Raw genomic sequence first — 27,298 nt, 5'->3', positions numbered from 1 at the left:
CTGTTCAACTTTTTAGTCCAGATTAAAATATTTCAACAACTGCTGGATGGATTAACATGAACTTTAGTGCATTAATGCTCTGCAGGGGTCAAAACATAATGATGCCATGGACTTTATACTCAGCTACCAGCATGTCAAAATTTCCACAGAGGAAATATTTCCAAAGCTAGTTGTGTCTCAGTCTTCCATCCACATACTTTTATATTGAATTTTAACAAACATTTAATCTCTCTCTAGAAAAACAAGCAGTAATAATTAAAATAGTGCAGCAGCGTCACCCTTTACAAAGAAAGAACTCATCCTGACCTTTATTACTCATACAGAGGTTGTTCGACAAACAAAAGTTTAGCTCATTGTTGGGGTGCACTTCCCACATATTTATCTGTTTAGTTCCCAATCTGTACATGTTTTGCCTTATTGTAAAGATGACTAAATAGGCTTGCTAATAATATAAAATACAACACTAATTGGTATTATTTAAGGGGAGAAATAACTGAGCAAAAAAGATTTCCTTACTTTTTTCCTTGTTTAATTTTAATACAGGGGGTAAATTAATTAAAAGCCTGGAAAAGCATACTTATCATATCTGAACTCTTTGTAAAGCAATTTTCCAATAGAAAGCTATCCAACAAGTCTGACAGCTGAGGGTGACTGGCAGAGGGATACACTGAGCAGCCACCATGCAAGCAGTAATGAGAGTAGCAAGGATGCTCTTCAGTTAAGAAAACAATAAAAGTAAACAACTTATGCAACAGCGATGCTGGTAAAAATGACTACCTATGATGTTTGTTAAGGCTAATATGAAATTATCAAGGTTTGTGCTGTTGTAGATGATTGAAAATGGGTTCTTCTGTGGCCCTGTTCTGAGAAGCTGTTAGCTTAGCTTCTCATCTGAAATCCTCCCTGAATCTCAAAACAGAGAGTGCTCTGACTGCTCTCAAGATACGACGAGTTTCAGTTATTTAGTTATAAACATATTTAGGAATTTTCACCAGTTACTAATGATATTTTGAAGTGTATCATGCAGTGTCAGATTCAGACATCTTTCTGCATTAAAAATTTTAACCAATAAGCCACTAGTTAATGTTTAAATATGGTTATAATTACCTGACAGTGCAAATTATAGAAAGTCCATGAAACAGGTACTTAGAAAAATACAAAAAGGTTTGTCACTTATTAGAAAGACTATACTAAACTGATTGGTCTTACATATTAAAAACCTATATTGTGCAAAGTAACACAAATGACACGTGAATACTTTTTTCCACCAACAGATACTTCTGGAAATACCATTCAAATTTAGTACTGTTCAAAATCAGGACACCTTAGACACAGCATTTATCTCCAAGTCAAAACTGAAAGCACAGTTAAAAAAAACATACAAGACAACAACAACAAAAGGCCCCCAAAATGAACACTTTCAGAAACATCTAAGCACCGTGATGAATATTCTAACCCTCATTAATATATAATGAACATCAAACAGACTCTAGCTCTAAAGCCTAATCTTAACTGTACTGGAAATAAAATCAAGGTGACTGAGTCTCCTATATGTTGCCTTGCCACCTGCAGTTTTTCCACCAAAGCTGCTCAGTATTTGACAAATGAAGGTAACTGGGCCCTAAAGCTCTCTACCAACGGATCAGGATGAGGTGACATTTTTGTGACACACTAGCTTAGCTGGGTATCCCATCATTTGTGTTTACTGTGTACTGTCACCTTGTTTTGCCATGAAAGGATGGAGGAATTATCTTCCCTATTTTCTAGTATTCATCCTCCATTAATTGCAACAACCTTCTGTGTTTTTTGTGCATGCATACACACAGATGCAAATGCACAAAGACATCTAACCTGTTCCTTGACGGAGGCAAGGATGGCAGAGGTGGTTTCAGACTCCGAGCCGTCTCCGTTGGAGGCATTGAGGACGGGGCTCAACATGGCGGCGGCGCTTGCAATGTCAGACGCCACCTCAGGTACTGGCATACCTCCTGGAAAACAAAGACACATGAAGATATGCTGTCACATATATACTCTGCCTAATGCACACACATACAAGTAGTAGTACATGAGTAAATTAAGTGGCCGGTTGGTGAAAACAGATTTTATGTCAGACAACTTTTAACCTCTCTTTTTTTCCGGAACTGTGTGAACCATCATACCATGATCAAAGGAGACCACATTCTACATCCCCATGCAGGCAAAAAAAACAAAAAAACAAAACAATGACAACAATAGTAAGGTCGGGGTGGATCTCATGTAGTTTATCTTTTGAAATGACCCTGTGTGCTCTGCTGTGTGGATAAGACCAAGGGAGATTGCAGATTAGGATTTCTGATCATAAGTATCAAATAGAGAGATAAAATGGGAGATAAGAGGGCCTCCAGTGGCAGACACTTTAGTTCAGCTGCACATGGAGTTTTTGTACTATACTGCTCATGGATGTTGAGATTTGTTAGACCACTGAACTCTGCTAGTCAAACGTTTGGACGAAGATATTCTTGTAAGAGAAATGGGTAGGTGTATGCAAAATTTAGCTTGTACTGTACAGTTTCTGCTTGTGTAGGGCTGGTGTCTGTGGTCCAGTTAAACGTAGTAAACCATCCTGATTATCTCAGAGTCATGATGATCAGAAACACAGCAGCAGCACAGTGTAATGCTATCTCTTTATGTTGTCCAGAGACACACCTTTCCTCTGGGTGATTATAGTAAATTGGATGTATAAATTTCAGCCCACAGAGCAATGATGAAAAACCCACTAGCCTTGAACAGGAAAGGCTGCAATAGTCTTGGTTTGGGTGTTTTTAATCTACGCATAAGACAATGAAGCAAGGAACCAATTTTAAACAGTATCTGAAAGTGATGATCATAAGAAACAGGAAAAAAAATCCAGCAAAGACTGGACACAGAACCTGAGAGATGCATCTGGACCTTCAGTTTATCCACAGAAGACTCATTGGCAATGATCTCCATGGAAGGGTGACTGTCAAGAAACCATTATTAAGGAAAGGAAATAGTACGAAAAGGCTAAAGTATGCCAAATGACAATAAAAGGTGGCTCCAGACTTTTGCACATTATTGTATGTCAAACACAGAGATTATACTTTAATATTTCTCTTTGTTACAGCTACAGCCCCCTGAAATAATAGGTTTTCTGACTGTATCAAGTCCTTTGCAGGGATCTGCTGAGATCATTTTGTTTCATCACATCAACATCCACACTTAATTCCGAAAAGTGAGAATTTGGTACTACATTTATCAGTTTTAAGAAACCCAGTACAAACAGGACTGTCACACACACAGACACACAAAAAATTCAACACTTAATGCCATGTGTCATCCTGTATTTGACCAAACGTAGGTGGACATGCACTCCTCATGTGCCATGTAATCCTGATGCAGCACAGAGCTGGTGTAACGGCTGCATCAGCCAGCTTTCCACACAGATGAAAGGCTTGCCATGAGGAATTTGCACACACATACATAAAAACTGTGGGAAGCTCCTGTTAGAAAAGTGGAGCGTGTGAGCAGAGCGGAAGGATGAGAGTGGAAAGAAGGGGAAGCTGGAGAGTGAGAATGACAGCACAGAGAGGGCAGCAGAGAGATGGAGGCGAGGTGAGGAGAAAAGAGGAGTAGGAGGATGTTGGGAGATGAGGAAGAGAAAATAAGACAACTATTCTTGTATGCTGCTAGGCAACAATCTCTGGTCAATGAAGGCTGACCTGGCTTTACATGTCTTCCATTTTAGAGTGTTTCCACCCCTCTCCATCCATCGTTTCCTTATCAGTGTTTCTGAACTTAAATTTTTCATAACCATCCACCTTTTTGCCTAAACTTTGTCCTCTTTTTCCCCCAAATGCATCTTCCAGTGGCATCCTCCCCCTTCTTGTTGCCTTTCTGCTCCTAAACTTGATTTCCTCCCATTCCATCTCTTCCTGCTCACTTCTCTTCACTTGACCTGCTTTAACGCCTTTCACTCCACCACATTTCTACTTCATTAGGCAGAATCCAGCAAAGACAGACAGACAGAGGATGGCCCAAAAAGGTTGGATTTGAACCTGCAACGCTAGAGTGCACCTAAGCTCTTTAAGCACCCTCCCCTCCCATACTCTGAGCATGGACTGTACCTCTCTCTCTCAGACACACATACACACCACACCACTGCATGTTTTCACATCAGTTCAATTTTCCATATTTTTCCACTATCCAACTGTACCATCAATACTTTTCTTTTAAAACAAGCCCCGAACATTTCCCAGCTCTTGGCATCTTTGCTCTTTCTGAGGTCACATAACACACAATGTCATCACTCTCACTGCTGCTTGCACAAATCCTAATGTGTTCATCCCTCTTCCTATCTCTACTGAATCCCAAATCCATTTTCCTCTTTTCTAATTTTTGCTTTTGGTTAGCAGAAAACATCCACTAACCATAATAAATGTGGTTACGTGTGATTTAGGTCACTGTTTAGCACACTTGTCTTTAAGACTTGAGGCAGGAACCTGTAACTTTAGATGGACAGCGGCCCCTGTAGTCAGATGTCCCCACTGCGGGTAAACAGCACACTGCACTTCTCTTTATTTCCTAAAATTGATTAAAGAAATTATCCCAGAGATCAGCTGATTTGCTTGCAGGCATCTAAAGTGAACTTTGACACACAAACAGTCTTGACAGTGCTGACTGTTGACAGAACAAAGAGTCAGACCGTTCAAAATGGAGAAAGCTGTCAGATTTTATTTAATCTACCATCCAGTCTTATTTAACCTGTCGGACTGCTCCAAAAAAGGGGGGGAGGTGGTTTCTAGATATGTATTGTTTGTGGGGCAAATACCTCTCTGTAATAAAAACTGTGTGGCCTTATTGTTCTGTCAGCTAACAAGCTTCATCAAATTAAAAATACAATCCTCAAAGCAAATCACCACGGGGGAGAAACCAGAAAAAACATCCCCTTTAAACGTCCTATCAGAACACTTAGATGGACTTAGATTACTTGACATGTTATTTCAATAGACTAGTTGGAGTGTTTCCAATTTACTTCAGAAGAATCAGAGTTTCCTTTGATCAAACAGTTACTGTAGCTGTAGTGAGTCATGCATGCAGTGTTAAAATACAGAGACAGACTAACTCCAGCCACATGACTGCTGTTTGTAAGAGTGAAAAAAATAGGAAGGAAAGCATCCCTTCTAAAAGACACTTTAAAGAACTGACATTCAGTAGATCAGCGTGAAGACCTGCTGCATTGTGAGATGACCACATAACCATGAGTTATTACATCAACATTATCATTGATGTTGAATCTTTTAATTCATTTAGTCACAAGAGTTATTTAAACAGCCTTAAATGGTAAGCCATGATGTGTTTACTGTGTTTGTACCGGCTTTATACACCACATCTCTATTTCCTATTATGCGTATAATGTCTGTATTCATTGTTCTTTTCTCTATAGATATAATTTTGAACTGCAGTGTTGCTGCAAAGCAGTGCCTTTACAAGGACTCCAAGAAAGACAGGTTAGATAACATTAAAGTGCTTTTGAAAAAATGCAAAGCTTTGTTTTCACCATTCACTTTGCAATGTATCAGTGGCATTTTTAAATTCATCTACTTTGGAGGGAGAGCATCTAAAATTGACTGTTCTGAGTAGGAGAATACATGTGTATATACAAGTATGTCGTAAAACTACGGAACTAAAAGAAATTTAAATCAGCTCTGATTAAGACTTGTAGGTGTTAATATCTTCTAATTACTTTCTCCTGCTACAATATTTAGTTAGAAGCACAAATATTTAACTTATTTAAATACATCTTGTGTTTTCACACATTTGGAACTACAGAACTGCCAGCAATTACTTTAACTTTAACTTATGAATTATGGCATTGTCTGGGCACTCTTACTAGCCAGCATCAACGTCATCAGGTACCTAATTGGACTGCTTTTAGCTCTTTATATTTGAAAGGCAACACAATATTTCTACATAGCACAATCGTCATTCCATGATCTGTTTGATGCATTTGTTAACAAGAGCTAACAGGAAAGAGCTAAAGTATGTTGCCTGTTGTAATCAAGGCCTATTTCAAGGCCTATTAAGTGTCAAAACCGCCAGGCTCTATATTCACAAGCAATGAACAAACAGCAGCTCTTAGCCAAAGAATGCTACTGGATCCTTATTGATATTGTTCCACTCAAGGTAAAATATAAATGAGAGCTATCAAAGTGCTGTAAGTCCCATTTGATCTGTCTAATTACAGACTGTCATACTGACTGACTAGTGACTGTTTAATAAAACACTCTTCTTAGTTATTCAAACCTGAAAATCAAAATATCCAAAGCTCAAATGAACAATGTCCCAGTGAATCTATACCCCAACCAGCCTGGAATTGTCCTCAATCAAAGCAACAGTAAAAGTCTTGGACTACCACTAAAAACTATCACAGATGCAGTTCTTTTGCCCAGTTCTTGCTCTCCCTTTTCTGATCTCCTTCATCTTGGTGTATGTTTCCAGTAAGGTCTTCAGTTCAAACTAAAGCTAAACAGAAGGTATATTTATCCTATTGAGGGGTCCATAGTGGAGCCATTCTGTGCATAACAAACAACATTAGCCTACCCTAAGTGCAAATATTTCTTTAATACATAAAAAGAAAGACACATGAGTCTTTTAAATATCAAAACTTTACACCCAATGCCAGTAACAATGTAATAATCCACACAAATTATATCAGTCTTGGTTTCTTTTAAGTCTAATAGAAGTTTCTCATTCCTTGGGGATGAATCCTAATGACTCGAGTGATTTTACAGTACTATCATCTAACTTGAAAAAAAATCCTTTGACAGAAGAAAACTTCAAACTTGTGTGATCTTTCTATCTCCTACTTTACTCAGGTCATTACTTTGGTCTATACCAAACAACAGTAACTGTTTCCAAGATGTTAAGACATAAAATTAAGCTGAAAGCATTTTAGCACTGACATTATGAGCATGATGATAAAAGCAAAGTATCACTGGATGACAGAGCTACATAAATTCCTGTATGCTGACAGTGGATGAAATTCTGCTTCTACACTGTATAAATCTATGTAAATCTACTTTCCACTTGACAACACATCCAAGGTTGAAGTTGAACAGATATCTGGGCGATGGCAGAGAAAGATGCCCAGATGCCCAACAGAAATTAAATAAAAAAATACTGTATTTATCCCAGAGGGAAATTTCAAAAACTGGCCTAAAGAACAAAACATGAGAGAAGCTCGGGTCTTTCACTGTGCAGACAGGGAAGCCAGCCAAATATAGGTCAACTCAACAGACCGTGTCCAAGCTCTCATCACACAACTGACCAGTACAAAGCAGCTTTCCCCAATAACAACCATCAGAACTAGGTTATAGAGGCCCACAACCCAGCTACAGACAAGACTCTGGATATGGATTATGCCTAAAGGCTTTAATTCACTGTAGCATAATCTTGGATTTTTTTTTTAGGTCTATATTTCAGCATCATAATGCAGGGGTATTTAGCTCTGCATTTGAAAGTGGTAATCTCTGATATTGCTGTTGCATTGTGAACGCAGCTAGCCATGATATGACTGACATGAGGAACATTTAGCTTAAACTCTTCACCCTTTAAGCTTATCCGTCCGGTCTGAGACCGGCATGTTTTGGTGAAGACACAACACATCAGATCAGTGCCAAACCAGCAATATGTTTGTAAATATGTGTTATTTTACTGTCGTACTTCTCGCTGTGTCGAGTGCTTGAATGCATGATTTTTGTGTTTTTACTCCTCTGTGTGTGCTCATGTGTATATAAACGAATAAAGCATGCTCGTGTGTTTGTATTTGTGCGTCCCTTCTGAGATAGCAACTGTTTGATGGACAGTCCCTTGTTGCCTCATTAAAACTCTCTGCAGTGTATAGTTTTTTTTCTCTACCAGTCATCTGTCCCTTTGTCTAGGCCATGTGCTCACCAGTCTGCCTTTGAATTAACAGTCAAACACTTACATTAGCAAAGCAATTAGCACTGTCTGTGTCACATTGTGTTTACTAAACCTCAGCATCCAAAATCAGCTGTACTTGATTTTTTCTGATCTCAAACGACTCTGCCGTGATTTTTCTTTAACCTTAGAAACAGCCAAATTAATTACATTTGGATTGGACCTCTATAAAGACCTTTGCCTTACCATAGCTGCTTCATGCTACTGTGATACCTTTTATTAATCAACAGCAATAAATTAATCTGATTTAAGCAGTGCACCATGAAGTATTTTAGCATCTTTAAGTTCATTGTTTTGGTCTCGCAGCATGCATTTCTTTTCATTCAGTGTTTATTTAGGGTTAATGTACTTAATGTTGGTCATTGCTATCATTGCTAATAAGTAACTTTCCCCTAAAGTTACAATAGGTAACTTATTAGCAATGACCAATATTGCTAATGAGATGGTTTTCTATGTCAATTGATTAATTATCCAGACACTTTTTGGCAGCGGTGTTTCCAACTGCCCAACACGCTACAGTTGTTGTGCTCGTCTTCACTCTTCTACTTTTTGTTCCCTTCCTGATTCTTTTCTTCTTCTCTGGTTTGTTTCTTTAGGCCAAACTGTAATGTAATATTTTTACTTCAACAATGACAAGCAGGTCTGTGTTGTCATAATTTGTTACACAGCCTCCAAGGGACCAAAAAAGAAATCTACTAATGCTGTGTCACCACATACAGTACTACCTGCAACTGAGCTGCCAACACAGCAACGTAGGTGACATCATGGGTCAAGACCTCTTTTTTTTGGCACACTGCCCCTGCATGAATCCCTCTTACTTAACTGAATTTACAGAATAAAGGTTAGAGTTAAACAGCTTTTAGACATGCATCCCTTTTGCTAATCTGACATCAGTTGAAACATTTGGCTACTTGTTGAGGTTGAGCCAAGTGATATTGCCTCATCACTTTTAAAGTTATGATCTATTGAGTAGGATTGTCCTTACGTGTAGTGTTTTTTTAACCAATCATTACCAACTTGAAAGCCTAAAAAATAATAAGTTTGACTGCAAAGAACACAACAGTAGTTACTGGAGACATTGGAAGTGTTTTACTCTGCACACCATGTGCTGTTAGGCTTAGACCACTGTGACTTTGTAAAAAAAAATACAAATACTTTTAAAACCATAATAACACTTCCAAATGATGCAGTTGGCGGTTGCATCATTCCTGCATCTATATGTACTTGGTTACACTCAAATGGTCCTATACATACTCCAAAGTTCCTTGTTTTGCATCATTCTTCAATCCTTAGTTTGTATTGTGTTGCTCCAATGGAGTTCTTGTCTTGTAACTGCTGCATCATCAGACTAAAAGCCCATTTGAGCTCCTTTACGTGCAGAAACAGTGACATCTGTTTCAAACATTGTCATGCGTCGCTGCCATGGTTGTTAAGTCAAGTCCTCCACTAGTGGGAAGTGCTAAATTCAGAGTTCACTCCTGTGAGCCGACATAAGTTTCAGACACCGTTTGGCAGTGGTAATGCAGATAAAGTTTTTTTTCTAACTGCCCAACATGCCCTGAACATTCGCATATAGTCTTTCTTCAGAAGTGCATGCAATTTCTAAAGTTGTGCTCGTCTTCATTCTTCTTCTACTTTTTTCTTTCCTTCCTGATTCTCTTCTTCTTCTCTGGTTTGTTTCTTTCCCTTTCCCTGAGTTATTCTGCTCAGCACTGCCCCCATGATTTCCAGTGGTATTGCTCCGTCTTCTGCGTCAAACAATGGATAGCTAAGTTCCCTAAAAACAGACCAAATTCTGCGCGTAACCAGACAAAACTGTCCATCCATCTGCATATCTGTCTTCTGCGTCAAGCATAAATGGGCCTTAAGGCACCATTTCAGTAACTTGAAGGCAACATCTTCACAATGAATTTCGCTTTAATCACATATATGATGATCTCTCACAGAGCGATAATAGCGGTAAAATGTCTTCAGTCAATAACTCTATTTTCTTCCCGTGCATGTATACTGCAGCAAGGCAAAATGATCCAATTAAACTGTGAGGTTAAACTCTGACGTTTGACTTAACCATGCATGCAACAGTGCAAACAAAAAACATGCAGCTCAAGCCTCTGCAATGCTGACTGTTGTCATGTGTTATGGATTCTTAGTGTAAAGGCCCAAGAAGGATATGCAGATGGAGGGACGAAAGTTTCGTCTGTCTCCTGTGTCGGTTATGCACATAATTAGATCCATTTTTATGGACACCAGCTATCCGCCGCTTGACGCAGAAAACAGAGTAATACTACTGGTGCAATACCGCCACCAACTGGCGTCTGAAACTGACAATGGATTGCAGGAGTGAACTCTGAACTCAGTGCTGCCGACTAGTGGGGGAATGACTTAACAACCATGGCAACGTAAAAGACGACAAACGTCCCTGTTTATTCATGTAAGGGAGCATAAATGTGCCTTAAAGCTCCCCTTTTCTACATAAAAATGATAAGTGACAGCAACAAGTCTCACTGTGTTACCATATTTCTTTCCTTCAACATAAACTGCGTTGTCCTCTCTGTTTGGTACCAGCAGTCAGGCAGGAAAACTCTCAGATGCAGATCTCAGTCACGTGTTGGCTGTATAGACTCTTAGTAGCAAGAGCCATTAACAGCACAAACTGGCATCATCAATTTCTTTGATATTTTTACTTCAACAATGACAAGCAGTCATGTTCTCTATCTTCAAAGTCCATGGCTCTAAGTGAATATTAAAAGGTATAAATGGCCTCACTCAGTTCTAATCAGCCTGAAATATCTGTCTGGATTCACTGTGATAACGTCACTGATTGTCTGAATATGAGATAAGTCTTTTCACAACAGAGCTGTTGCTAGCAGACAATGGCAGATGGCTTTATGAGCATTGGAAAGGGTTATTCATTATAAAAATCTTATAAAAATCATTATAAAAATCTTCCTGTGGTAAAAGTTTAGATACCAATGGATATTTCTACTATCAAATGTGTTTGCAAACACTTACTGTACCTGCTGCACTGTTGTGATACAGCATTAATGGCTCAGAACATCACTTAAGGATAGCAGCTCTGATGACAAAACATTAAGAGGCAATTCACCACAATAAAAATCTATTATTTAATAAAGATGTATTATTAAAAGGATGGAAGAAGAAAGCCATTTAGATGACTAGGAAAACACTTGCGGAACCACTTCCGAGAACTGCAGATGTAGTTATCTTACTGCCGGGCTGAGTGAATACAGTTGATTCTGACTCTGTTTTTTTTTTATTATTATTATTAAATATCTATTTTGAGTATGGACATTAATGATGCTTACAGTCATTTCTTAGTGGGTAAAGAAATGTAAAGTTCCAGGGACAACTATATCTTTTCCCCTAAAAACAATATGCAAATAGCCTACAATTGTAGGTTAGGGGGAGGGGCAACAAAAAACCTGTAACAGCAACAGATGCTGAGATACGACAAAAGTTTGATGATGCTTTATAACATTTCATAAACCTTTTGATTAATACTTGACCAGCACTATGCTAATTTGCTTGTTTAGACTTACTTACAACTCCATATTATTCTCAGATACTGACACAGAACTGGGCAAATTTAATCTAAATGTGGCACGCAACTTAAACAATAAAGAAACGTGTTTCCAAAGAAACAAGGTGCAAATGTATATTTGTGCAAATGATGTTTTTGAAATTTGAGAAGAGCCAGAGTAAAACTAAAATGTCGGAACATTGTACTCATTCAAGACCCTTTAAAACATTGACATCAACAACCATGATTAAATTTAAGTATAACAAACAAAAGCAGTGCTGTATGAATGTGTATGTTTAAAAGTACTTTGCGTGGTCACTAGAAGAGCGCTGTATAAGCACAACTAAATTTCACTACCTCAGAATCAGTGTGCCAAAAATGTAGTCCTATTATTGTAAGACTGTTATGTAATCCTTGGATGTTGTTAGAAACAATATGATAATGTTCATCGGCTATGGCAAGAATAAAATTTTTCTACCCACCCCTGAATATGTTGGAAAGAGAGGATGAGGATACTGTTCTCCTGTGGCCTGCTGAATTCCAAACATAGTTGTAGGCAATGGAAGCTCCGTCCCAATTCAGGGTCTACACACTTCGAAGTGTGCAGACTACATAGGCTACGGAGTGTCCTCCGTACTCTGCACACTTCAAAGTCTGCTTACTGTACATGAAATGAGTCAGCCTACCTAGCCGACCAGTATTTCCCACAGGACGTCAAATCAAAACCTTTGAAATTACTGTTTGCATATCATAGGGCACTTTCGTGAATGTTAACACCGAGTAATAATGTAAAAAAAAAAGCAAAAAAACAAAACAAAACAAATGCTATCTAAGGCTCTGTTGTTTTCCAGCAGGTTCACTCTTCATTAACCCCTTAAAAATCCACAAATAAGAAATATTAAATAATTTTAATGCCACTTTTTAACAAACATGTTTTTTATGTATTTGGTTTTGTCACGTTGCTACTAAAGTGAGGTAAAAAAAACAAAAGTATTCTTCAGAGCTTTGTTGCTCATTCGCCATCATCTTGTGCGAACGCAGTTCTGAGAGAAAAGAGGCCACAAATGATGCACCACCAGCAGCCTTCGTTACAGGCCAAACGGAGTGCAGGTTTGTAGGGTGGATTTGGAGGCGCCTTCCAAATGGGACAGTGCTTGCCCCACCACGATGATGTACGCAGCCAACAAATCTGCACTTCAAAGTGTGTAGAACCTGAACTAGGACACAGCTGGAGTTTCCCATACATTTTTATTTTCCCATGACTCAACAAAGTTTTACTTACCACAAAAAGATTTTTTTTTTTTTTGTTTTTTTTTTGAGGAAAAAAATCCCACTGAAGTTCAAACTTTCTCTAATACAGTGTCAAACTGCAAGTATAGGACATGATACACCTTGCTTTGATGACAAAAATATTGAGTGTTATAAGATGGAGTGCATCAGAATTTCAAATTAATCTCACCTGCCTTGGAAGGTCATTTATTCTACAGCCCCAAAAAACAAACAAACAAACAAACAAAAAAAAAAAAAAACACTTTTACAATCAGCTGGAAAATTAAGCCTTGATAATAAAATATAGAAAATAATTATTTGATTAGGTATTTGTGGTCCAAAGAGGATACTCTTCTAAAGTATAACGGCATCCCCAAAAAAATCTGTGTATTTTTTCAGCTAAAACTTTCTTAAAGTTGCAGTTTGGATTTTATAGTTAAAGCTAAACTTTTGACTCTCAACTAATGATACTGATATTAGCTATTTTCAGCATAGGGAAGAAGCAGAATTCACTATGAAACTCAGAATTTTTGGACTAATTACAACAAAAGAGAAGCCAAAGACACAACTGCAGCATCATTTCACAAAGTGAAAATAGCTGGCATGCTTTTTAAGCACAAGAAGAAATGGATTTTATGTTTTTATGTCTTGACAATGATTTGTACCACGAAGTAAAAATGGAAAGAAAACAGAGTCTAAAGCAGGGGTGCCCAAGTCCATTCTTCAAGAACTACTATCATGCAACATTTCACTTTAACACACCTAAATTAAATGAATGGCTTGTTAACAGGCTTGCAAAGAACTTGATGAGGAAGTTCATTAATCTCAATCAGGTGTGTTGGAGTAAGAACATGTCTAAGACATGCAGGGCAGTGGGTCATTGATCTGAGGTTATCAAATTATATTTCAGACTCAGCGCTCCTCTGTAAGTGTCAGCAGATCTGATCGCTGAGATCATTTCTGATCAGATGCCGCTTCCTGAAGGGGATCATGTTCTACTGTTATTTTGGATCTGTGTTGCAAAGTTATATTAACTACTATTCTGGTGAATATCCAAGTGGTTTGACAATCTCTGACCATCAATGAGCTGCATTACACCATGCATCTTTTCTCCAGACCAAAACATATTTAGATCTCTTGAACAATTAAAAATCAGATGAAAGGAGAGTGCTGCAATGATGCTGGGGATGTGTGTGTTGTATAACGTCAAATCAAGTTTCCTTCATCTCCATAAAACATGTAAAACCATCCACGGTTAACCAAAGAGGACCAGACAGACAGGATAAAAAAAATACCAGGAGGAAGTTCTGTTGGTTTCTGCAAGACTGTGTTGAATTTTTATTTTCTTCTCTGTTTTTCATTGTTTGTTATCAGGCAGTATGCCTTTTTATTTTTATGCAGCATATTGTTTCAGATGATTGTTAAATAATATTCGTCTCCTGCATGTGAATCTTTGAAAGTGTGCTTCAATTTTTAATTTTTTATTATTATTTTTATTTATTGTTTTTTATTATTTAATATTTAATTTAATTTTTTTTTTCATTCATTCCAAAGAGAAACACAGGCAGGCGATTTCAGTGTGACTTCTAAAAGGACATGTTGTTTCTATATCTGTTAAATGAATGCAAAAGGCCATAAAATGGCACGAGTAGATGATTTAGAACATGTGGGATTTATCAGCTGATTGCTTATTAACATGCGTACGACTGGCCTCTGTATGTTTCATAAATCTGGATTTAATTTGTACTTAAAATATCATTCATAGGGTGAATGATTGATAAATACGGGCCCTGGATTTAGAAACACTGGGCCAAAAGATATCATTTCATGCTCTTCGTGGAACTGAAGCAAAAAAAACAAGAGCTCCTTAACATGCAAACCAGGCTGCATCAACACAGTGAGCATTGACATCAGACCACCTGTGATTTTAGAGCTTGTCTACTGACTGATCTTATGCTAAATGGCAAAGAAACTAATAAATAAATAAAATTTTAAAAGCCAGTCAGTGCATTTATAGAAAGTCTTTTTATAGCAAATGCATCTAAAGGTTGCTGTGGCTTCAGATCTTTTTAGCATGACACTGAACAAAGCAAAAATAAATAAATAAAACATCTTTAATACCCTTCCAAAAATTTACTGTCCCACCTGATAAGAAGCCATGTGTAAAAATACACTTTTCCAGACACTTCCAAATAATGTGACTGGACTGTACAACTTGTAAAGACAGTACCATTTTACACAGTTTTTTGAGTTTGGTTGATGGCTCCAGTTTTTTAGCCCTAATTTTAATTTCACACAGGTTAAAATAAACCACCAGCAGTTGAATTAAATTAGCGGAGTTCTTCCATGAGCCAAGCCAGCTGTTTTATTTAGAGACTGTACAAGCCTCTTCAGAAGTTGCCACCCGTGTCCTCCCTCTATTTCTACTTGTCCACACGTCAACATTGTGGCCAAGACACAGCTGTGACACCTTTATAGAAGATTTACAGACAGTTATAATTAAAACACATTTAAAGCGCTGGAAACCCAATATAATGGTATTAATTCATCCATTTTCCATACAGCTTAATCCTGTCAGTTATTCCAGAAAACCAAGGCTCTAAAACTTCCAGTCTTAAGGAATCTAAATTTCCTGCACTTTGATGTTTGCATTTCTTAAGGTCTGAAGACCAACAAAGATTAATAAAATTATTCAGCAAACTTTCCAAAAGCTGCCTCATCCCTGACACACGTTTGACTCTACAAACTGACAACCTTATGCTTAACACAATTTTAATGTTATCCTTTTCATTAAATCGGCCCTCATACGGTGCTTTTCCTGTATATGGTATGGAACGGCATGGTATGGTATGGGTCAACTCAGCACAGGCTTTCCTGCCTTATTTTCCACTGCAAACAGTGTCCTCTTGATGTGGGCAGGATCAGCTGTACTACTGCAGCATGTGTGAAGCTGTGGAGATGCAGAGATGGAAAAAAAAAACTTCCCTCTCTGTGTTTATTACATTGATTTTGGGGTAGCTTATGTTCAAAGCAACTTAAAAGTGAAAATAAAGACATTATTATGCACAATCAGTTTGGGTCAGGTTTTTAGTACCAAAGAATTTGAGTGTCTTTTGGGAGTGATCCTAACATCTGAGAGCTGAATCAGAATGCAAATCCTTGTGGTTACGAAACATGTCCATATATTCATCCATGTAAATAATATGCAGTATGCACAGATCAGAAATCCTGATTCACATTTAAACACACATTACATTGCAGGCAAAAGTTTAGACCAGGGCTACTTAATTTAGTCCCATGAGGATCGCAGTGTTGCAGGTTTTCAGTGTGTCCCTGCTCCAATGCACCTGACTCAAATTAAATGGATCCAATAGTGTATGAGGTTCTGCTCAATGGCTCATTCATTTAAGTCAGGTGCGTTGGAGCAGGGGAATATTGAAAACCTGCAGGGCTGCAGCCCTTGTAGGACAGAACTGAGTAACCCTGGTTTAAACACATTTATCCTCTGGATTTGAAGGGAAAGTGTGTCCAAACTTTTGACTGGTACTGTATGTGCTGGACATAATAATGACTTCACAGAGCAATAAAGTGTGTTGTAGTGTTCACTAACTGACTGCATTATGTTATGAAGTTATGGTTCTCTCCAACCAATCAGCAGGCTGATCAAAGGCTGATTTCAGGCTTTAAACCCTGTCTCAGGTATTACTCAAGCAAGCATCTGCATCAGTTGCAGATGCTACCTATGACCAAAAACTGGAAAAAGTCAAATAAATGATTAAACTATCATGCTTTGGAAAGTGCTAGTATATTATATATATATAAGTAATGGGTACTTAATAAGTACTGATTTCATGATCCATACTCACAGCTTTTATGTAACACAAAGTACTCTTTCTTCTTTTACAGTAGACCCTGAGTGCTCCTGAGAACATGCAGACAAAGAAATAGAGTTCCTCAAAAAGTTCCTATTCATGTTTAACTGTAAAAATAACCAATTTAGAGATTCTGTTCTATTCTTTTCTGTTCTACAGTCATTTAGCAGATGCTTTTATCCAAAGCGACTTACATTTGAGAGTAAGAACAACACAAGCAAGAATTCAAACAAGATGGACCTTCAAATGAATTTGATATATAACGTACATATATAACGTTCTGCTTTTCATCTTTTCACTTTACCTTACCTTAATATGACAAATATCCCAAACCAGCCACAGTAAGAGCAGGAGGCAGAGACTGTTGTGGGTTTGTTCTTGCTAAAAAGGAGTTTTTCCTCCCTGCTGTTGCCACAGGCCCGTGCCTGCTTAGGACGGGGGACTTACGGACTTAGTCAACTAGATGATTCAATACAATCCACTGATTGCTTAGCCAGACAACTTTTTCTAAATTGGAATAATATGAATAAACTTATAATGAACAGCAGTAATGTGAATTATAATCAGTTTAACTTGGTCATAATTGTATTACAATGAATTGAATTTAAATTTGACTATGATAGTTTAAAATAAGATTGCACTTCTGAAAGTACCTTGTCTTGTAAACTGAAGCTATGTAATTAAAGTTTATTTAAAAAAGATAATTAAATAAGGTTAATTCAAATTATGCAATGCTGCAAGTGTTGAAGAGTATTAAAAGTATTGAAGATATTTGTCTTAAACCATGAGCAACCTTTTATTATGGATAACTGTTCATTGACTGAACATTCAGATTATACATTAAAACCCCCTTCTATCAACCGTCTCATTCTTTCGTAATAATTCAACAGCCACTCATTCCCACGCTTCACTCTCATAGCCCCCATACAATCACACACACATACACACTTATCATTCGTTAACCTCACTTATTATGAGGTTTTTCAGCTGTAAAATGTCAGTATGTTTAAATATCAGTTTAAAACAGACATAGCATATGTCGCTCTGTGATGGTGGGTGTCACTAGAGCCAACAAAGCTTCACTTCAGCACACTGAGTCAGTCTGTTGGGGGCAGAAAACATCTTGCCACTACGGCACAAATCTGATTTCTGTGCAGCAGTGTCACATTTAATGTGAAAACAGCTTCCCGTACATCTCCACTGTGACACTTCCAGACTGCCATTACAGTTAGTTTTCTTTTCTTTTCTTTTTTCTTGTCCTGTCCACCATCACAGCAGGCAGAATGAGGGACTGGCTGCTGTGTTGTGCCAAACAAATTTACTTTGGGAGAGCTTTATAGATATAAGGCTCCTCTTGAAACTGTTTTTTTTTGTTTGTTTTTTGCGGAATTAACATACAGTATTAATGCCCTGAAAGAGGGGACAAAAGAAAAAATAGTAAAGGAGAGTAAAAAGTGGAGAGAGGAGTCCGAGTTACAAAAGACAGAAAACAACTATAAACAGAAAAAATAGGACAGCCAGCTGTAACGGCCTCTAAATGAAAGAACAGAAGGCTATCATCAGGACAGAAAAGTTAGTAAATGTGTTGAGTATCCATATATGAGGACATTAGTAAGGAAAAAAAAGTGATATATTTCAAATGATGTTGATATTTCCCGACTGGCTCAACACCTCAATCTCTAATGTGTGTCCTCGAGTTTGCTTCGGTGGGAAAGCTGCTTTAAGAGGCCAAAATTCTCCTGCAAGGTGATCGAAGGAAACAACCTAGTCACAATCAAAGATCATCAAGTCAATTTTTTCACGTTAAAAAAAGTCAGATGACTTTGTCCTATATTTCTCATTTATTTTTGCAAATCTATAAAGAAATTTCCATTTCTAAAGGTTTCTGAATTATTTAGAAATAAAATTTGATGTAAAAGGCTGATGGCAACCTGTCCAGGCTGTACACTACACCTTGCCTAGTAGTTGCTGGGATAAGCCTCAGCCCTACAACGAACCTGCATTGGTATAAGTGGGTATAGACAATGGATGTAAAAGTGATAAAATGCATCATTACATTTTAACACAAGTCCTTTAATAAGACCGCAGTCCAATTTTCTGTTTTGGTCTTGATACTCAATCTCTATTTTCTTATTGCTATTTGTGCTATTTATGTGCCTTATAGTGTCATCTTGCAGGGCTCACATAGGACTTCCAAAGCTGTTGAAATTAAATAGTAAGACAAGATGGCAGCATGTTGAACTGATGAGTGGAGTGCACTTTCTTCCTGTGAGGTTGCTGATAGTATCCTGTCACGATGTGGCAGAGGTGAGGACCCAAATGCAGACAGTAAAGGTAGGAGGCAGAATGATGTTGTTGCCTGAGATTTATTACGGAACTCAAAGCAGGAACTAAGACACAACATGGATAAACAAAAGGACCTGACAAAGACAACTGAAAACCAAGGGGCATATATAAACAGCGGGAGTAATGAGGAACAGGTGAAGTGAATAAGAAATCAAACCAGGTAATCTAAGGAGCCAGGAACAGAAAACAGAGGGAAAACTACAAAGTGAACTAAACATGACAAACACCAGACAATAAAAACCAAGATCATGAAACATGACAGTGTCCTATGATACGCTGCTTGTATTCCTCTTTTTAAGATACATAACTAGTTGTAGACTATAAAGATCATCAGACTGATAGCATGCAGTTTTTAAAGTTTTGTTAGCTTAATGATAGTTAAGCCACTTTCAAAGCACATGAGCAGTTCTGTTGAAAATATTGCTTAATTTCTACAATGTCTGGGAAGCTGAGCAACATTTTGCTGGGTTAGATAGTTTTCCTAACAAAATAGTGACTTTGAAGGGTTGGTAGAAGAATATAGCAAAACATGGCATTTTTTTCTAGTAGAAGTAGAATTTATATCATGTTTCTTTTTGTCAAAGGCATTTTTGGCCTTTAACTACCCGAAGTAAAGACCAACACCACAGAACTTTTTTGCTAAGATTAAGACAATAAAACTACTTGACTGGATTGGGAAAACATCAAACATACCTTTGGACAGTGACAATAACTTTGCCTGCAGAAAAGATTTCATTATGGATACTGTGGACACATCTGTCAGACAACCCTGCATGATGAATGGAATTACTTTAAAAAGAAACCCTGTGTGTTAAGTAGTCATGCCAAGTGATGTAACCAAGTGACTCAACAATATGTGATGATTTAAGAGTGCGCAGGTAAGTGTAAAAGTGAGCTAATGCATGCAGCCACAATGAGACAATCACAAGCAGGATGTCAGTCGTTTTCATCACAAAGCCACTCGAAACAGAGGTCAACGTGACGCAGCAACTGGGAAATAAAAGCCGAAGGTGATTGTAGACACAGGGGTTACTATGTGAACTGAATTCAGTGCTCAGCATATAAAAAAGGGCAAACATGCACAGATTGAGATAATAGCAGACAGTTTGTGTCATTTTATAACTGCAATTAATATAATGTAAACTACTGAAACATAAGAAACCAGACGATGATCTCATGATGATCACATCAGTGTGATACTTTTTTTTTTCTTTGATCTACAGTAGATTACATAACTATTGTTTTTCTTTGTCTACCTTTCTCTGCTTCTGATAAATACAGATGTTTCCATAAACCCTCTTGAGATTTTTAGCATCAAACTGGAGCAGAATGTATTTGTTTCCTTATTATCTAAACATGGAAATAAAGCAGAAATAAATCCCAAAGCCATTTTCCTGTCTTTTTGTTGTTATTCTTAGAATTTCTCTTAAGCTCTTTCACCAAACTTCTCCTTGTGTTGTTATACTTCTGAGAAAATGTCCTTCACTGGAAAAACTGAAGGCTTTTTAAGATCTCATTAAGTCCCAATTCTAGTCCACCTTTATTCTGCACATTTGAAGTTAAGACATGAAAGCTGGTTAAAATAGAAGATCACACAGACCTCAGCCTTTATTCATAATCTTGTAAGTGAAGAAATCCTGAGGAAATCACTGTCAAACTGCTGTCAAATCAGAGCAAATCTCCTATGCAGGTTTATCCTCGGGATGTATGTTGATCCCCGGATGGAGATAACTCAGTGTAATATTTCAGGAAGGTTCTGCCAAGGTCATCCTGTGAGCGTGGAAAACTTCACTTTTAAGAAGTCACTTATTAGATTCATTTAATACATTGAAAAAGGCACCTTATGTGAGGGAGCTCAAAGTTAAGACATTTAACCTGTGACCCTCTACCTTTTACTCTCTGTCTGCTTTCCAGTCTCTTCCCTCTCTTAAATAAATCCCACATAAGTAAATCATAACTGAATTTTACTTGCACAGGTTTTTACAAGTATAAAATATCACTAAACCTCCTCCAGCTTATCTAATCATCACATTCTCAGTACTTGAATTTGGAACAGATTTTTTCTTTTGTCAACATGACAGGGTCTCCTACACCTCTGAGATTAACCATAATCTGCATGGCCAACATTCAAAAACACACAAATCCTCGTGTCAGATGGCTCCAAACTGCTGGTGAAAGAGCCAGACAGCTTCAATGTGACTGTTTTCCAATAGGAGAAACCCCTGCAGTTAGATGATGGTACAACATGGACACATCTCTGAAAAACCTTAAGGACATAAGGCAACAAATCTGCCCGGCACACACACACACACACACACACACACCACTATCATGCTGTTTTTGAAAACACTGAAACTAGTCATTACACAAAATATTATAGCTCAGTTCAGAAATACTTGAATTCAACAACATCAGCACACGCCAAAACTGCTGTCAGAATATCTGGTGTGTCGAGTGCTTTGGTGTTCTGCCCTCCCAAATTTTTTTACCTGTCACCCTTTGAAGCATGTGTAAAAACATAAGGACGTGTAAGGGGTCGTTGGTGAGCAACTTAATCTCTACAGGCATCTGCACAACCTATCAAAACCCGAAAACACACAATTATTGTAACATTAGAAAAAATTATGAAATAAAATAATATTATTAATATCAAATTCATACCATGAAAAAAAGTCTTATTAAATCCTGCTTTAATCCAATTAAATTATTTCGATTGTCTTCTGATGCTATTCTTGTAATGTTTTTAGGTTAAGGAATCCAGTGCACCTCAAAAATTAGTATGACCAGTTCAGTCAGATAATTTACATGTTAATGTTTCTATTCTCTGTATTAAAGAATTTGATTTGAGATGGTGTCTAGGCTTCGATAAGATCATTCCTTGTTTATATAAGTTTTTCTGTATTCAATATTGGAGTGAAAACTGAAATTTCTTTTTGACCTGAAGCCTATAAATGGAGGATGGGGTGGATGATGGGCAGGCTTAATGTCACATTTCATAATGTTTTTAGATAAGCAACCAGTGTGTAGTGTTTAGTGGCAGCAAGCATGACCCAGATAGCAGACATGTTTGGGCTGAATCTGGACTACTTTTGGCACTTATGGCTCAGTTGCGGCACTGGCAAGTGTTGTGTGGGCCAGAAGTGGACCAGATGTCAGTTGGGAGCGTAGCTTGGATTATAGCAAGTCTCCTATAGGCCACATGTGGTCCAGATGTCAGTTTTGGTCTGGACGATGATTATGGCAAGTATTTTGTGGGCCAGAAATTGTCCTAATATGGTATGCGTGTATTATGGCACTTTCCTTGTGAACCCCATCCGGTCGCCATGTGGCTGAGTTTTGGCAGCTATACTCACATTTAGTCAACGCCGTAAGTCAAGGCCAAATCTGGGCCAAACAAAAATATGCACATTTGGGCCAAACATTTTTTCTATCTGGGGGTGGATAGCGCAAGAGAAGAAATTTACAGCTTAAATGCACCATGAAGATTGGACAGGCATGTTTGATATGTAGCATGTAACGTGAGGCAGATCACATTGGAAAGAACAGAGCAGCTCATCTAACTTGCAGGTGTTGCTTCATCTTTGGCACTGTGATTGTTTGGAATGACCAACATAATGGGTAATACTTAGGAGGATGTAAAATCAATTTATATTAATTTGAGTGGTGATAAACAATAATAATATAACCATAACTGCCACATACATTCATTCTCTAGTCATTTACTATTTTTACAGATTTCTGATCAGCATTTTTGCCTCGTATGATTTAAACATCATGTAGTCAAGTCATCTTCAATTTGAACCCAAAGAGTGGACTCCCAGGTTACCCATATAAACCACATTTGTCTAATGAACTGGGAAATGTGGATAATTCAGAGCTGAAGACATTCAAATTTTCATGTTGTGTAATGAAACTCAGAGGTTTGGCACTGCTTTGAATTTGTGGTGGTGCTCAAACTACTTTATTGTGAAAGAAATAAGAATAAATAATGACATTAGGTAGAGAGGTGATGGGAATATTACTTTTTATGTTGCAAGTACAGTAATACAAAAAAAGGGGGAAATGGGAAAAAAGATCCAAGTTTAAGTCTCCGTCTGCACAGCCACCCAGGAGGAAATGGTTAGAAGTAACACCAGGAGGAAAACAAACTATTCATGAAGACACAGATCCTCATCTTCATTACAGTGTCCCGTGTTTAATGCAACCTCTCTAATTCCAAACAACAAGCCGAAGCAGCTAAAAATACAATCCGCATCATGAATTATACATATTTTCCACAGATCCTCTGGGTGAGCTCTGTATGTGAGCGGTTTCATCACATGGTATAATTACAGACGTTACTACTGTGGTGATAAACATATTGCAAAGACAAATTAAAACTCAACCCCACCCACAGAGGAATTCAAACCACTTGATGACAGAGGAACTATGACAAAACTGGAAACAAAAATTTAGCAATGAAAGTTACAGATTGAGGCACTTCAAAGTTATGATTGTGGTCAAACTGTAGATTTATTGTTATAAAAATTTACTGGTAGTTTGTTACAACTAAACTATTGCGGGTTTGATAAGTGGGGCAAAGATATTCATGCAGGTTTACCAACTGTGGAATAAGTGATAAAGGTGATAAACCAAGAGAGTCTACCAAAAAGTTATCTAACAGGCTCTCAGTCCGGAAATAGCTAAAGCCAGTCAACAGCAACGCTAGCGGCCCTGAGGCTGAGACCATGCTTGCTTTTTAACCTTGGCTTTGTATAGACAACCATAGACAACTGGCTCCATCGTGGGTGTAATTGTTCACATGCTCGTGTATTACTCATGTTACTAGAGAATTCCACAAGGGGGCAAATTAGAGAACTCAGATCAGATGGAGTGGCAGAATTTGTAGGGTGGAAACAAAATACATTTGCTGACAATAATGGAGGTTAGTTAATCTTTAGTTAGTTAATCTTCAAACTTGGTGAACAAAGTTGTCATTGAATCATTTTGTCATTTTTACCGCTGTCAACCCATTCAGTCAAACTGGTCCCTTCGCTTCTTTTTCCAGTTACTCACGTTTCTGTTCATTTCCGCATATGTACACAAACAACCCTTCAAATGATAGACACGCATTTGTTTAATTAAAAGCCACATTTTTCTTAGCCTAACACTGGTCATGGTGTTGCTTTTGGCAAAATGAAAGCATTGCAACATGCTACTGTATAACACGCATCATGTTTTGTGTGATACCATGCTTGCAAAACTTTAACCCAAAGATCAAACTTGTAGTAATGTATTAGTTTTGTTGATCGAATATTATCTGAAACTGAAGCAGGATAAAGCTAATTTGTGATTTAAAAAATTTTATTCTAAGATATATCCACCTGGGGACATGAAAGTGAGAACAAAACGTCAGTAAAGGTGGTTTCTGATGTTAATTTGACACTCAATTCTAGACGAAATGTCTCAACTTTAAGTTAGTTGCCTTAGCTATGTATATGTATTAGCATGCATGTTAGCATGCTAACAGACAAATGCATTAAAAAACAGAAAGAAAAAAAGAGGGGGATCATTTTTGCATGTTTTTTTTATCTATGTTTTTTAGAGATCTTTTTTAAAATGTAACTGTTTTGGTGAATATTAAAAACATTAGCAAAATGATAAAAACCCATAGAGCCATAATTACCACATAACAATACACCAGATACCAGCAGTGTTGGGGTAGTCGCTCAAAAAAGTAATTAGTTACTTGTTACTTGTTACTTCTGTAAATTGTAATGAGATTATTTTACTAGTTACTGCATTTGAAAAGTAACTTCACTACTTATATCTTTACTTTCCCGTTTCTTAATTTACTGTGTAGATAAATGGACGAACATCATAGCCCTATTGTTAGGCCACGTCGTCCTCTCACCTTCTTGCAGGCAATAGCAGCCTTTTCACGTTTAAAACTAATGCCTGTCTATTGTCTATCCAGCGCACCGTCATTCCCGATTACTTTTAATGTTGGAGGACCACATGTCGACGGTTGTAGACTTGATCCAGGGACTTGAAAGTTCTTTTGAGATTTGATTCCTTGTTGGAATAACACATGCCCAAGTACTGGGAAAATGTTTTCCTATCGGATGTTATCTTATAGTGTATTTTATCTAGTATTTTTCTAAACCTAGGTAATTCAATAGTTGACAAAGGAAGCACGTCGTCTACAATGAACCCTGCAACTAGCTTGCTCATTTCTTTCTGTGTCACCTGCTGCCCTCCACCACACATTGACAAAAGCTTAGCTTGTGTAGGCGGGGGTGGCTGCTGAGTGACTCCTTCAAATGACAGTGAGCAGGATCCTTCCACAAGTTTGGTATTGCCATGTTGTGCTGACAAATGCTTAGATATGTTGCTCATTGCTTGGCACAAGTTGAAAGACACCTGTCACACAAATATTTTTGACCTTTCGAGCAGTAAAGTGAAAGTAATGAGAATATCACCCCTGGCTGAAAGGCCCTGTCTCCATCTCCATTTGTTACCCCATCACTGTATACCAGAATTATCTTTTAGAGCTCAAAAAAGTCACTTAGAGTTTAATGTGTCAAATGCCATGTTCTTCCATTGCAGCTTCAGTTCTTAATAGTTAGACAAAGCCAAAACCAAGCCAAAGTCAAACCAAACCAAACCAAACAACAACAACAACAACAAAATCAACTTCTCTGTTGCACTAGCATAAAAAAAAGGGCAGCACCAAAGTCTACGAGTATCACCTTGTAGAAAAGATTAATGTCTGCATAAAACTGCATGCCAGTTCATCCAGCTGCATAATGGTGATCCAAATGACTTAATAATATTCCCATCCACTGCTTTTAACATGGCTGCAAAAAGGCATATGTTTCTTTTCTGCATTGATATATGGGTACTGTCATAAGTAAGTGAAGATGAGTGTTTTCATTCTTTCTACAACAATTAAAGAATAGAACAAATCCCTGTGAAGGAAACACATTGTGTGGAAAAAGCCTAAAAGATGATTAAAGACCTCAGTTGCCAACATAATTAACTGCTGTGTCTGGCTTAAGTGTATAGAAGAGCACTGTGTTATTCAGTTTAAGCTTCAGATTCTGCAAACTCATTAGCTGGTAGACAGAGATTTACTGCTTTCACTAAAGACATTTCAGTCTTTGAGCATCTGGTCAGTTCTAATGTTATTGTAATAGGAACATTACATTAAAGAACTAAAGGAAACAAAACACCCATTCTGCAGTACACCGAGGAACAGATTGTGCTTTACTTTACTTTAGCTTTGCCATTTACCATAGCAGGTTTGAAAAAAAGCAATTGTTGTAATAAGTTCACAAAATAACTAATTATGTCAGATAATGATAAATAAATAAAAACCTTTGTTTAAAAAAAAGCTTTATCTAAACACAAGTCAGGGTTTAAAACAACCTAAGCACATATACCAACACATACCTTCATGGATTTGAGCCTTTCACCTATAATAAATAGTAAATTATGAACTTTGAGGCATTTACAATAGTATTCAGAGTTCACCAATGTAAGCAGAGTTCACTGGTATCCCTGTGCCAGTGATAGTGGATGCATAACTTAAAAATAATACACATTTGCAAGAAGAAAAAAAAGTTCTCAGAAAAAGCCTTCACTACAAAGGCTTCCATTTCTATTCTCAGCACAGTGAACATCACCATTACCACCCAGAGCACTACTAGCACACTGGCTACCTACTGTAGTGCCATGCATTATACATCAGCCTGACTTTGAAGGGTTTTTCTCTGAAGAAATGACATCACTGAAGAAATCGCTTATGGAAAGCAGCTTCAAAGAGGAGCAGCCGCCATCGGCTCCTGCCATGGACTGTGGCTAAAGCTCAAGTGTAAGCGCAAGATCAGCTACATTAACAGCCAAGATGACAGTTTAATGCAAGGAAGAACATGGTTTGGAACCCTGAAATGTCAGGAAAAAAAGAAATATGCTCAAAAACACCAATTCTTGTGCAACAGTAACTGACTGGACTATATATAAGATATGAATTGCTGCTTTAAATCACACATAAAAGCTGTCCTCCCATGTTGGTTACTTTTATCTGATGGCTTTACAGCACTGATATGTTGTGCAGTCTGGGGTCTCAGCAAACTTAATCATGTCATATCAAAAGGAAATACAGCAGATGATGTCAAATGATGACAATTCTTCAAACATCCATCAATCCATTCACATCCCCATTAATTTTGTATTACAGCAGTGGTAATTGTTAGTGCTTGTGAGGCCACAACAAGCGCTCAATAAATTCCAGACTCTTCTAAGTCTT

At 37.6% G+C, this 27,298-nt stretch overlaps 1 protein-coding gene across 8 annotated transcripts in view; it reads right to left on the bottom strand.

The window, feature by feature from the left end:
* ctnnd2b (catenin (cadherin-associated protein), delta 2b) overlaps nt 1-27,298 on the bottom strand; it is a 170,677-nt gene that overhangs the window by 128,752 nt on the left and 14,627 nt on the right. For all 8 annotated transcript variants that reach the window (XM_041993031.1, XM_041993033.1, XM_041993035.1 and 5 more), the window contains exon 2: nt 1,852-1,988. In XM_041993031.1, the coding sequence (XP_041848965.1) occupies nt 1,852-1,983 (132 nt within the window). In that variant the 5' untranslated portion in view covers nt 1,984-1,988. The remainder of the gene's footprint in view (nt 1-1,851; nt 1,989-27,298) is intronic.

Source organism: Melanotaenia boesemani, chromosome 8, assembly GCF_017639745.1.
Source record: "Melanotaenia boesemani isolate fMelBoe1 chromosome 8, fMelBoe1.pri, whole genome shotgun sequence".
Taxonomy (NCBI): Eukaryota; Metazoa; Chordata; class Actinopteri; order Atheriniformes; family Melanotaeniidae; genus Melanotaenia; species Melanotaenia boesemani.
This window is presented reverse-complemented; position numbering and strand designations above follow the sequence as displayed.